This window comes from Ranitomeya variabilis, chromosome 4 (genome assembly GCF_051348905.1).
Source record: "Ranitomeya variabilis isolate aRanVar5 chromosome 4, aRanVar5.hap1, whole genome shotgun sequence".
NCBI lineage: Eukaryota > Metazoa > Chordata > Amphibia > Anura > Dendrobatidae > Ranitomeya > Ranitomeya variabilis.
Genome location: NC_135235.1, coordinates 392,921,164 through 392,934,484, shown reverse-complemented (window position 1 = coordinate 392,934,484; position 13,321 = coordinate 392,921,164). Strand labels below are relative to the sequence as shown.

At 42.9% G+C, this 13,321-nt stretch overlaps 2 protein-coding genes across 5 annotated transcripts in view; one reads left to right on the top strand and one right to left on the bottom strand.

Annotated features, from left to right (window-relative positions):
- The window catches only part of LOC143767187 (uncharacterized), a 45,941-nt gene extending 38,965 nt beyond the window's left edge, over positions 1 to 6,976 (bottom strand). The window contains exon 1 of one of the 4 annotated variants that reach the window (XM_077255294.1): positions 6,770 to 6,976. The gene's annotated coding sequence lies outside the window, so the exon portion shown is untranslated. Of the gene's footprint in view, positions 1 to 6,634; positions 6,683 to 6,769 lie in introns of those variants that run through there. The other 3 variants (XM_077255295.1, XM_077255291.1, XM_077255293.1) reach the window with 3 other exon arrangements.
- A 63-nt stretch (positions 6,977 to 7,039) lies between these two features.
- LOC143767171 (uncharacterized) overlaps positions 7,040 to 13,321 on the top strand; it is a 42,184-nt gene continuing 35,902 nt past the window's right edge. The window contains exons 1-5 of the mRNA XM_077255256.1: positions 7,040 to 7,303; positions 8,180 to 8,319; positions 8,420 to 8,560; positions 8,646 to 8,769; positions 8,851 to 9,014. Coding sequence (XP_077111371.1) covers positions 8,242 to 8,319; positions 8,420 to 8,560; positions 8,646 to 8,769; positions 8,851 to 9,014 — 507 coding nt within the window. The 5' untranslated portion in view covers positions 7,040 to 7,303; positions 8,180 to 8,241. The remainder of the gene's footprint in view (positions 7,304 to 8,179; positions 8,320 to 8,419; positions 8,561 to 8,645; positions 8,770 to 8,850; positions 9,015 to 13,321) is intronic.

The following is a 13,321-nucleotide window of genomic DNA, read 5'->3' as shown; positions in this document are numbered from 1 at the left end:
ACGTCGGGCCGACGCATAGCGACGGCCCCGTGCTGACGCTAGTGTGAAAGAAGCCTAAGGGAGCCTGAAACTGAACCACCACTGAACAAATCACAGAAGTACAAGGTGCTCAGAGACATGGCCGAGGTAAGGGAGGCTGAAATCCAACCACCACTGAACAAGACACAGAAGTACAAGGTGTTCGGTGCTCAGAGACATGGCCGAGGTAAGGGAGGCTGAAATCCAACCACCACTGAACAAGACACAGAAGTACAAGGTGTTCGGTGCTCAGAGACATGGCCGAGGTAAGGGAGGCTGAAACCCAACCGCCACTGAACAAGACACAGAAGTACAAGGTGTTCAGTGCTCACAGACATGGCAGAAGTAAGGGAGCCTGAAACCGAACCACCACTGAACAAGACACAGAAGTACAAGGTGTTCGGTGCTCAGAGACATAGCCAAGGTAAGGAAGGCTGAAACAGAACCACCACTGAACAAGACACAGAAGTGATCAAGACTGGGCCAAGAAATACCTGAAGATTGAATTTTCAAAGGTTTTATGGACTGGTAAGATTACAGTGACTCTTAACAGATGAGATGGATGGGCCTGTGGTACTGCTTATGGGCAGGGCTGTGGAGTTGGAGTTGTTGAGTCGGTGTCCATCTTGGCGCAGTCAGAGTCGATGTAAAATGCACCGACTCCAAATATATATAATAATCATATAATAACAATTTTATTTCTATAGCGCAGGCATATTCCGCAGCACTTTACATTTTAGAGGGGAATTGTACATACAATTGACATTACAGCATAACAATAATCACATAGATCAAAACAGATACCAAGATGAGAGGGGGCCCTGCTCGCAAGCATACAAAATATGAGGAAAAGGGGAGACACGAGAGGTGGATGGTAACAATTGCTTTTGTTGTTCGGACCAGCCATAGTGTAAGGATCCAGTATTCATGTAAAGCTGTATGAACCAGTTATCAGCCTAAATATGTAGCAGTACAGACACAGAGGGCTATTAACTGCATGAGGTGTATGAGAACATGATGTGAGGAACCTGATTATGGTTTAAGTTTTTTGAATGGGCCACCCAGGGATAGTTAGGTTAATGCGTTGAGGTGGTAGGCCAGTCTGAACAAATGCGTTTTCAGGGCACGCTTAAAACTGTGGGGATTAATTGTATTAACCTGGGTAGTGCATTCCATAGAATCGGAGCAGTAGTAGTACAGTACTTCAGTGTTGTAAATGTTTCCATAAGAATTTGGAAAAGTCATGAAATGTTCTGTAAATGTCTGTTCTGTTCCTGATCTAAGGATCTTGGCTTTTAGTGGAGATGAATCTGTGCTGCACTTCATGTACATGCTCAGTAGTGAGGCAGTGCTGTCGAATCGGGATTCAGGGAAATTGAGGAGTCGTAGGTTTGGCTTATCAACTCCACAGCCCTGGTTATGGGCTTGGATTATTAACCCCTTTCTGACCTCGGATGGGACAGTAAGTCCGAGGTCAGATCCCCTACTTTGATGTGGGCTCCGGCGCTGAGCCCACATCAAAGCCGCGACATGTCAGCTGTTTTGAACAGCTGACATGTGCGCGCAATAGCGGCGAGTGGAATTGCGATCCACCCGCTGCTATTAACTAGTTAAATGCCGCTGTCAAACGTCAAACGCTGACAGCAGCATTTAACAACCACTTCCGGCCGCACGTCCGAAAATGCGCTCATCGCCGACCCCCGTCACTTGAGACCTCTATGGTTGCTGATGCCGGCTTGCTGTGAGCGCCACCCTGTGATCTGCGTTCATAGCAAGCCTGTAATTCAGCTACATAGCAGCGATCTGATGATCGCTGCTATGTAGCAGAGCCGATCAGGCTATGCCAGCTTCTAGCCTCCCATGGAGGCTATTGAAGCATGGCAAAAGTAAAAAAAAAAAAGTTTTAAAAAATATGAAATAAATAAAAAATATAAAAGTTTAAATCACCCCCCTTTTGCCCCATTCAAAATAAAACAATAAAAATCAAACCTACACATATTTGGTATCGCCGCGTTCAGAATCGCCTGTTCTATCAATAAAAAAAAGGATTAACCTGATCGCTAAACGGCGTAGCGAGAAAAAAATTTGAAATGCCAAAATTACGTTTTTTTTGGTCGCCGCGACATTGCTTTAAAATGCAGTAATGGGCGATCAAAAGAACGTATCTGCACCAAAATGGTATCACTAAAAACGTCAGCTCGGCACGCAAAAAATAAGCCCTCAACCGACCCCAGATCACGAAACACTACGGGTATCGGAAAATGGCGCAATTGTTTTTTTTAATTTTTTTAGCAAAATTTGGAATTTTTTTTCACCACTTAGATAAAAGAGAACCTAGACATGTTTGGTGTCTATGAACTCGTAATGACCTGGAGAATCATAATGACAGGTCAGTTTTAGCATTTAGTGAACCTGGCAAAAAAAAGCCAAACAAAAGACAAGTGTGGGATTGCACTTTTTTTGCAACTTCACCGCACTTGGATTTTTTTTCCCGTTTTCTAGTACACGACATGGTTAAAAAAATGATGTTCAAAAGTACAACTCGTTTCGCAAAAAATAAGCCCTCACATGGCCATATTGACGGAAAAATAAAAAAGTTATGGCTCTGGGAAGGAGGGGAGCGAAAAACGAACACAGAAAAATGGAAAATCCCAAGGTCATGAAGGGGTTAAAGACCCTTTATGGCAGAATCGACCCCCTGCGATCGTAATCTCAGGTGCCTATGTTGCCATGGTACCCTGAGGGTATCTGATGACCACGGAGTACAGTGGCCTGTGAGATCCAGCTATAAGCAGGGTCTTCTCACAGGCACAATATCTGGTATCGCTGTAATTGTAAAGACCAGACGAATAAAATTGGTCTTATTTTTACCACATGTTGAACAGTGCAAAAAAATAAACAATAATTACTGAATTGCTGATTTTTGTTCATTCTGTGTCTGCAAAATCTGAATAAAAAGGGATGAAAACATGTTATGTGCCCCAAAATGGTACCAAACAAATCTCAATCTCGTCTCGCAAAACATAAGCCCCCATACAGCAATGTTCGCCAAACAATAAAAAATAGTTACAGCTCTCAGAATATGGCAACGAAATAACTTTTTTTGTTATAAACAAGCATTTTCACTCTTTGATAGCAGCAAGATCTAAAAAACTATATTCATTTGGTATCGCACCAACCCTAAGAATAAATCCGCCTTATCATTTAAACCGCACAGTGAACTACACAAAAATAAAAACTAGTCTTGTACTGCTGTCTATATGTTCATTCTCCCAAAAATCAGTACAAGGCTCGGCTCACATTTATCCTGCACTCTCCGCTGAGCACTTACATCAGGGTTTCTGTGTAAATTCCCCAAAAATGTGATTCAGGCAAAACCTCAGACAGAACCACTCACTTATAAGGCAGATGGAGTCACTTTGGACTCCATCTGATCTCTATTCCGGCAATGTCCCACCATTTTAGGGGTCATATTAGCGCACAAGTGTGGACCACCAGAGTTCTGTGAGCTCCTAAAAAGATGGATACCACCGGAACAGACAGCAAATGGAATCCAAAGTGTCTCCATCTGCCTCATTATGGTGAGTGGTTCTGTCGGGGAATATGTCTGAATCGCATTTTTGTGGGATGTAAATGGAAATAAGTGTTCAGAATAGAACACAAAAATATGATCCCAGCCTTATACTGGAAGCAATCAGAAAATGTTATGTACCCCAAAACGTTACCATTAAAAACCGTACTTTATCCTGCACAAAACCAGTCCCCACTCAAGTCCGTCATCTGTCACTGGAAACATAAGGGCTTCCACGTTACTGAAAGAACGAGGACTCTGGAAAGTGACATGGCTCCCATCCCCTCAAATAAAATCAAGTGAATTCTGCGCTTCCAAATTCCACCCTCCTAAGCCCCACTGTACCTAAATCACAGTAAGTAGCCACATGTTTGGCATTATTGTAATGGAGAGAAGTTACTTAATTTAACAGTGCATATCACCAGAAGCACAAGCAGGGCACAATGTATGGAGGTACTACACTGTATGGGGACACAATGTTTAGGCGCTAAACTGGCCCATTTGCAATTCTCCAGAATAAAGCCTAATGAGGATGTTACAAAATAGTCACTGGAGCTGTAGAAGAATTCATGGAGAGATGCAATTTCTACAGGGTCACTTTTGGGGTTCCTGCTGCGCTGCTTTGGCATGTCAGGGGGTCTGCAAATGCAACATGGCATTCACAATCTATTCCAGACAAATTTATGCTCCAAAAAAGAAATAGCGCTCTTGCTTTCCGAGTTTTGCTGTGTGCCCAAACATCAGTTTTTGACCACATATGAGGAATCTTTGTGTTCGGAAGTAATTGCAATACAAATTATGGGGTCCATTTTTTCCCAATTATCAATTGTAAAAATTACAAATTTGGGGCCAAAACAACATTTTAGCAGAAAAACATTTTTCGTTTTTACATCCACATTTTAAAACGTTCTGTGAAGCACCTAGGGGTTTAACAAGCTCATCACAGCCCTTAGATGAATGCCTTGATGGGTTTAGTTTCCAAAATAGGGTCACTTTTTGGGGTTTCTGTTGTTTTGCTACCTCAGAGGCTCGGCAAATAAGACATAGCGCCTGCAATCTATTTCAGACAAATATACATTCCAAATGTCACTTCTTCCCTTCCGAGCCCTGCTGTGTGTCCATCTCTTTTTGTGGGGGTATTTCCTCACTCAGAAGAACCTAGGTAACAATCTTCCTGATTTGCTTTTTCATGTTAGCTCTTGAAAAAGTGAGAAAATGGGCCTAAAAGAACATTTTCCTGAATAAAAAGAAGTGTGAGACAGTCCTTATTCTCACCTCCCATGCTGGCGGTATCGGCACTCGCTCTCCCAATGCTCACATCACCATGTTACATCACACAAGCCCTGCACCCAATCAGCGCACTGTTCTCACCTTTGGACAAATGGAACATTAAAAAGAAGTCAGAAAGCAGCTGCAGCCCTTTATTCCTGTTGATGTCCAATTTGTCCGAGATACAGAGTCTCTGGTGAGCTCTCCAAAGTACTTTTTCTCTGAGATACCACAGCATTTGAGAATAAAACATCCACAACTGCAATAATGCAGGCTGTGACTCATACAGCGATTGGTTCAGGTAGCATGAATCAGCTGCCCGTTCCCTTTAAATCCTGAACAAACTGTCTAGATCTCATAATCTGGTCAGCTTCTATTAGGTTAGATCCAGACTGGACCCCGGGGTAAGGCCGTGGATGTTATCTATCTGGGATTTTTAAAGGTATTTGATACAGTGCCACATAAAAGGATGGTACATAACATAAGAGCTGTGGGACTAGTGGAAGATATGTAACTGGGTTAACAAATGTCTCATTGATATTCCTAACTAAGAGTGGCTCTTAACGGAACACACTTGGACTGGGTCACAGTTAGCAGTGGGGTACCACAGGGGTCAGTATTGGGCCCTCTTTTTTACCATATTTATTAGCGGCCTTGTAGAATTTCAATATCTGTAGATGATACTAAACTCTGTAGGAAGATAATATAATAATACAGAAGGATTTATATAAGATGGAGGCTTATCTGAGAATTGACAATTGACGTTTAATGTAAATAAATGTAAGGTTATGCACTTGGGCAGGGGACGTAAAACATATAATGTAAAATGACAGAACCTTCAGTTAAACCGTCACTGAAAAAGACCTGGGTGTATGGGTGGACGACAAACTCACATTTAGTGGCCAGTGTCAGGCAGCTGCTACAAAGGCAAATATAATAATGGGATGTATTACAAGAGGCATAGATGCTCATGAGGAGAACATCATTTTACATCTATACAAGTCACTAGTTCGACCACACTTAGAATACTGTGCACAGTTCTGGTCTCCAGTGTATAAGAAAGACATAGCTGAACTAGAGCGGGTGCAGAGAAGAGCAACCAAGGTTATTAGAGGACTGGGGGGTCTGCAATACCAAGATAGGTTATTACACTTGGGGCTATTTAGTTTGGAAAAACGAAGACTAAGGGGTGATCTTATGTTAATGTATAAATATATGAGGGGACAGTACAAAGACCTTTCTGATGAAGGGTTTACTCATAATCCGAGGTTATTCTTTACTGTAAGAGCAGTGAGACTACAGAACTCTTTCCCACATGATGTAATGGCTGACTCACTGGCAAAATTTGAGAGGCCTGGCCGCCTTTCTTGATAAATATATTACAGGTACTAAATTCTGTGATGGGACGCTAATCCAAGGAACGCTAATCCAAGGAACTAGTCGATTGCTGCATGAGCAGGGAAGGAGCTGTTCCCCTGATATGGGGCATAGCATGGACTGGTTTTCTTTCATGCAGCTGGTGTCTGTATGATGGTGCCTGTGGTATGGGCCGCCTGGTTCCCTGGTGATCACAGTTGTTCTTTTCATTGCCCTGCAGCGATAATGGGCTGCACCCAAACATGTGACCACTGCAGCCCATCGTTGGATTTGTGCCATACACACTGGCATCAATGCAGAGAGAGACCACCAGAGCAGGGGAGCAATAAACAAGGTAATATAAGGCTTTTCTCATTTTAAGACATTCCCGGTCTTTTTTAGGATTTGTTTCCTGCACACCTCTAGTAATGCCTGATATTTCTCTTCTTTAATGGAGTGACTTCACTCCTCCGCTGGGCACATAACAGGGACTACAGAAATGGCCGTCATGTACGGTGTCCAGCAGTGACTCTCACACATAACAGCCGTACTTACACAGCGAGGCTTCGGTGCTCTTGTTGACTAAATCACCGGAACTGGAAATCTCGGCATCGTGACCAGCAGCCGCTTCCACTTCCGAGTTTAGCGTTCCACTAGCATCCTGATTTTTGCGTTCCAGCAAGTGACGTCACGATTTCAGTTTTGTTCTTTAAACTTCCGGTCCCCTGCTGCGTTCCAATAGTTGCGACCTACTAGTTCCGACTTCCAGGTGGCCACGGCCTGCTATTTCTTAATAACTATATATTTACCACAGGGGCGGCAGAAACTTCACCTCCTCAATACAGTGGAGAGCGGGCACTGGTGGTCTCCGACAAAATGGCCGCCGCCAGAAAGTAGAGACACTTTGATGAATACCGTATTCTAGGAAGATACTATTACCGGTCATTCAATGAGGCTGGAGCTGGGAATTCCACGACTACATTACCCATGATTCTCGTCGCCCCGTAGTCTTGTACTATTGACGCCATCACGGAGCCGACCTTGGGGGGCTACACAGAGAGGGCTGGAGGTTTGGAGCTGAGAGGGAAGGTGAGGAGTAGGTTAGGTTCAGTCTGTAGTTATTTCATGTTCCAGGAACAGTTGCTACATGTACAATAGTCTGTGCTTTTTTGTCGATGGTTTGCATTGAGAACATATATATATAATTTCTCCAATCAGGGAGTGGCTTTTGCTTATAATATCCAAATTATGGTGGCTTAGAGAATGAGCCAATCAGAATGGAAGCACACGGGTGGGGTCCTACTGTGTAGACTGTAATATGCCCCCGTCACATTAGACTAATGTTATCTGAACCTTCCGATATCGCCAGATCCAGACAATGGTCCAATGTGTGTGGGGGACCCCGACTCATTATTTGCAAGAGGGGTCTGGCGTATCCTGCTGAGATAAGCCACCGTCATGGCTGTCTGGCAGCACATACCACCTACACTAAGATGTCTAGACACCGGTTCATGTGCGTTCTGCTCTGACACTACGTTTTTGACTGCATGCTTGTTAGCTTGGTCCTCACTCTAAAACTCGTCATGTAGTAAAAAAAACACATTTTGAAAAAACGATTGTTTATGCAAAAACGGTATCAGAATCTCGTCGCAGCCGGACGGTCTGTAAAATGTGAATTATTTGTGCTGATATGGTAATTGGGGGGTGAATGAACCATGTGAAGACGTACAGCTTCACTATCAGCACAGCAAACTAATGGCACTGTAATTTGCATGCTTTCCCATTGAAATCAATAAGAAGAATATTCAAACAGTATGTAAAGCTGTTTTTGATTTGGGAGTAAAATCCCCTCTAAAATTCATTCAACAAAAAACCCAACTCTGTGACCATACTGAAACCACATCAGCTTTCTGATCTATAGTGTGATATTTTAGGTAATATAGGGCATATTTCTTATTTTCGTAGGTGTGAGGAAAGGAGTGCCTAAAACAGAGCTCATGTATAAGTAAAACTACCTCAGTACCAAAATGAACAGGAACCAGAGTCACGTTACCGAGAAGATACTGCGCCTCACCTTGGAGATCATCTACCTGCTGACGGGAGAGGTGAGGGGTTCTGGGTATTTTGTCACATATCATGAAAATTAGCGCGCCATTTATAATGGATTAGCAGCAATGACTTTTGGGATTCATCATCTGTTCTTAGGATTATGGACCTATGAAAAAGTCCAATAAACAACTCAAGACCCTGAGTCTCATTATGGAAAATCCTTACTTCTCACTGATAAACAATAAGCAGAAGATCCTGGACCTCACCAGGAGGATCATCCATCTGCTGACTGGAGAGGTGAGTGCTGCTGGGAATACTGGGACATTATATGACCACACAAGGGTTAATGTGGCTGGATGATGACTTTATCATTGTGTCTCAGGTTCCTATAAGGTATCAGGACGTCACCGTCTATTTCTCCATGGAGGAGTGGGACTACATAGAAGGACACAAGGATCTCTACAAGGACGTCATTATGGAGACTCCCGAAACGCTGACATCACTAGGTAAAACCCTAACTATGCACAAATCTACTGATAAATCTCGTATAAACAATATATTTAGATAATATGTGGATGCTTTTACAGGGAGGTCTAGTAAGAAGAGTATACCAGAGAGATGTCCGAGGTCCAATAAGAAGAGTATACCAAGGATATGTCCGAGATCTAGTAAGAAGCGAATACCAGAGAGCTGTCCAAGTCCTGTCTATCTACAGGATTTTGTGAAAAACGACATGTCCCATGGATACTCGGTAATATTCTAATGACAGTATATGAATGTTACCAGAGTCGTGGAGTCGGTGTCATGGAAATTGAGGAGTCAGAGGTTTGGCTTACCGACTCCACAACCCTGAGTGTTACAAGTCCTCTTAAATAGTTTCTTGACCCAAGCAGAGAACGGGCTGTGTGTGGGGAAAGTCTTACATTAAGGGTCTGTTTCCAAAGACCAGCCAGGAGTCCTGAATGGCTGCCGATCAGTTGACATTTGCAAATCGGTGGTTGTTTAATAGCAGACCGAAAGTGAATGATGCGCACTGAGCAATCTATAGTAGATCGCTCAGAGCACATAGGCTGCCTTTGTTCTTGGCAGAGTAAGTCCTGTTTACACAGGATGATGCTCCTCTGAGAACAATGACTTTTTTGCCCTGCACAAGAGATCATTTCACCTGACGAACCAGCGGTTTGCTCATTCATCAAGGTGATCGGCAGTTTTTTGTGAAACCAGCGTTCTTAAAAATTGCGATAATCTTTCAGTATAAATGCATCTTTAGGCAATTGGACCATTGTAAATCTCAATAGGTGAATCTAAAGGGCCGCATACATATTTAACTTGTGTTGACCGTACCAGCTGAAATTGTCAGGTTCCGCTGGCGCTCTGTGTACGGGGGCCCTGACACTTTCCCAATAGACATTTTGCACATATACCATATATACTCGAGTATAAGCCGACTCGAGTATAAGCTGAGACCCCTAACTTTCCCACAAAAAACTGGGAAAACTTAATGACTAAAGTATAAGCCTAGGGTAAAAAATGCAGCAGCTACCGGTAAATGTCAAAAATAAAAATGGATACCACTAAAAGTAAAATTAATTGAGATATCAGTAGGTTAAGTGTTTTTGAATATCCATATTGAATCAGGAGCCCCATGTAATGCTCCATACAGTTCATGATGGGCCCCAGAAGATGCTCCATATTAAAATATGCCCCATATAATGCTGCACAAAGGTTAATAATGGCCCCATAAGATGCTCCATATTAACCCCATTCTGACATTAGACGTACTATCCCGTCGAGGTGGGGTGGGCCCGTATGACCACCGACGGGATAGTACGTCATATGCGATCAGCCGCGCTCACGGGGGAGCGCGGCCGGGTGTCAGCTGACTATCGCAGCTGACATCCGGCACTATGTGCCAGGAGCGGTCACGGACCGCCCCCGGCACATTAACCCCCGACACACTGCAATCAAACATGATCGCAGTGTTCCGGCGGTATAGGGAAGCATCGCGCAGGGAGGGGGCTCCCTGCGTGCTTCCCTGAGACCCCCGGAGCAACGCGATCTGATCGCGTTGCTCCGAGGGTCTCTTACCTCCTCCCTGCAGCAGGCCCAGATCCAAAATGGCCGCGGCATCCGGGTCCTGCAGGGAGGTGGCTTTACAGCGCCTGCTCAGAGCAGGCGCTGGGAAGCCAGGAGCTGTGCATGTCAGATCGCCAATCTGACAGAGTGCACAGAAAAGTGTCAGATCAGCGATCTTACACTATAACATGATGTCCCCCCCTGGGGCAATGTTATAGTGTAAAAAAAATATATATTGACATGTGTAAAAAAAAAAAAAAAATCCCCCCCCCCCTCAAAAATATATATATTGTTCCTATAAATACATTTCTTTATCTAAATAAAAAAAAAACAATAAAAGTACACATATTTAGTATCGCCGCGTCCGTAACGACCCGACCTATAAAACTGTCCACTAGTTAACCCCTTCAGTGAACACCGTAAAAAAAAAAAAGGCAAAAAACAACGCTTTATTATCATACCGCCAAACAAAAAGTGGAATAACACGTGATCAAAAAGACGGATATAAATAACCATGGCACCGCTGAAAACGTCATCTTGTCCCGCAAAAAACTAGCTTCCATACAGCGTCATCAAAGAAAAAATAAAAAAGTTATAGTCCTCAGAATAAAGCGATGCAAAAATAATTATTTTTTATATAAAATAGTTTTTATCGTATAAAAGCGACAAAACATGAAAAAATGAGGTATTGCTGTAATCGTACTGACCCGTAGAATAAAACTGCTTTATCCAGTTTACCAAACGTGGAACGTTATAAACGCCTCCCCTAAAAGAAATTCATAAATAGCTGGTTTTTGGTCATTCTGCCTCACAAAAATCGGAATAAAAAGCGATCAAAAACTGTCACGTGTCCGAAAATGGTATCAATAAAAACGTCAACTCGTCCCGCAAAAAACAAGACCTCACATGACTCTGTGGACCAAAATATGGAAAAATTATAGCTCTCAAAATGTGGTAACGCAAAAAATATTTTTTGCAATAAAAAGTATCTTTCAGTGTGTGACGCTGCCAATCATAAAAATCTGCTAAAAAACCCGCTATAAAAGTAAATCAAACCCCCCTTCATCACCCCCTTAGTTAGCGAAAAATTTAAAAAATGTATTTATTTCCATTTTCCCGTTAGGGCAAGGGTTAGGGCTAGGGTTAGGGTTGGGGCTAGGGTTAAGGCTACAGTTAGGGTTGGGGTTTGGATTACATTTACGTTTGGGAATAGGGTTGGGATTAGGGTTAGGGATGTGTTTGGATTAGGATTTCAGTTATAATTGGGGGGGGTTTCCACTGTTTAGGCACATCAGGGGCTCTCCAAACGCGACATGGCGTCGCATCTCATTTCCAGCCAATTCTGCGTTGAAAAAGTAAAACAGTGCTCCTTCCCTTCCGAGCTCTCCCGTGCACCCAAACAGGGATTTACCCCAACATATGGGGTATCAGCGTTACTCAGGACACATTGGACAACAACTTTTGGGGTCCAATTTCTCCTGTTACCCTTGGGAAAGTACAAAACTGGGGGCTAAAAAATAATTTTTGTGGAAAAAGGAAAGATTTTTTTATTTTCACGGCTCTGCGTTATAAACTGTAGTGAAACACTTGGGGGTTCAAAGTTCTCACAACACATCTATCTAGATAAGTTCCTTGGGGGGGTCTAGTTTCCATTATGGGGTCACTTGTGGGGGGTTTCTACTGTTTAGGTACATTAGGGGCTCTGCAAACACAATGTGACGCCTGCAGACCAATCCATCTAAGTCTGCATTCCAAATGACGCTCCTTCCCTTCCGAGCTTTGCCATGCGCTCAAACGGTGGTTCCCCCCCACATATGGGGTATCAGCGTACTCAGGACAAATTGGACAACCACTTTTGGGGTCTAATTTCAACTGTTAACCTTGGAAAAATACAAAACTGGGGGCTAAAAAATAATTTTTGTGGAAAAGAAAAGATTTTTTATTTTCACGGCTCTGCGTTATAAACTCTAGTGAAACACTTGGGGGTTCAAAGTTCTCACAACACATCTATCTAGATAAGTTCCTTGGGGGGGTCTAGTTTCCAATATGGGGTCACTTGTGGGGAGTTTCAATGTTTAGGCACATCAGTGGCTCTCCAAACGCAACATGGCGTCCGATCTCAATTCCTGTCAATTTTGCATTGAAAAGTCAAACGGCGCTCCTTCCCTTCCGAGCTCTCCCATGCGCCCAAACAGTGGTTTACCCCCACATATGGAGTATCAGCGTACTCAGGACAAATTGTACAACAACTTTTGTGGTCTAATTTCTTCTCTTACCCTTGGGAAAATAAAAAATTGGGGGCGAAAAAATCATTTTTGTTAAAAAATATGATTTTTTATTTTTACGGCTCTGCATTATAAACTTCTGTGAATCACTTAATGGGTCAAAGTGCTCACCACACATCTAGATAAGTTCCTTAGGGGGTCTACTTTCCAAAATTGTGTTACTTGTGGGGGGTTTCAATGTTTAGGCACATCAGGGGCTCTCCAAACGCAACATGGCGTCCCATCTCAATTCCAGTCAATTTTGCATTGAAAAGTCAAATGGCGCTCCTTCGCTTCCGAGATCTGCCATGCGCCCAAACAGTGGTTTACCCCCACATATGGGGTATCGGCATACTCAGGACAAATTGTACAACTACTTTTGGGGTCCATTTTCTCCTGTTACCCTTGGTAAAATAAAACAAATTGGAGCTGAAGTAAATTTTTTGTGAAAAAAAAGTTAAATGTTCATTTTTATTTAAACATTCCAAAAATTCCTGTGAAACACCTAAAGGGTTAATAAACTTAAATGTGGTTTTGAGCACCTTGAGGGGTGCAGTTTTTAGAATGGTGTCACACTTGGGTATTTTCTGTCATATAGACCCCTCAAAATGACTTAAAATGAGATGTGGTCCCTAAAAAAAAATGGTGTTGTAAAAATGAGAAATTGCTGGTCAACTTTTAAAGGGGTTGTCCACTACTTTCAATTAACCCCCCAATG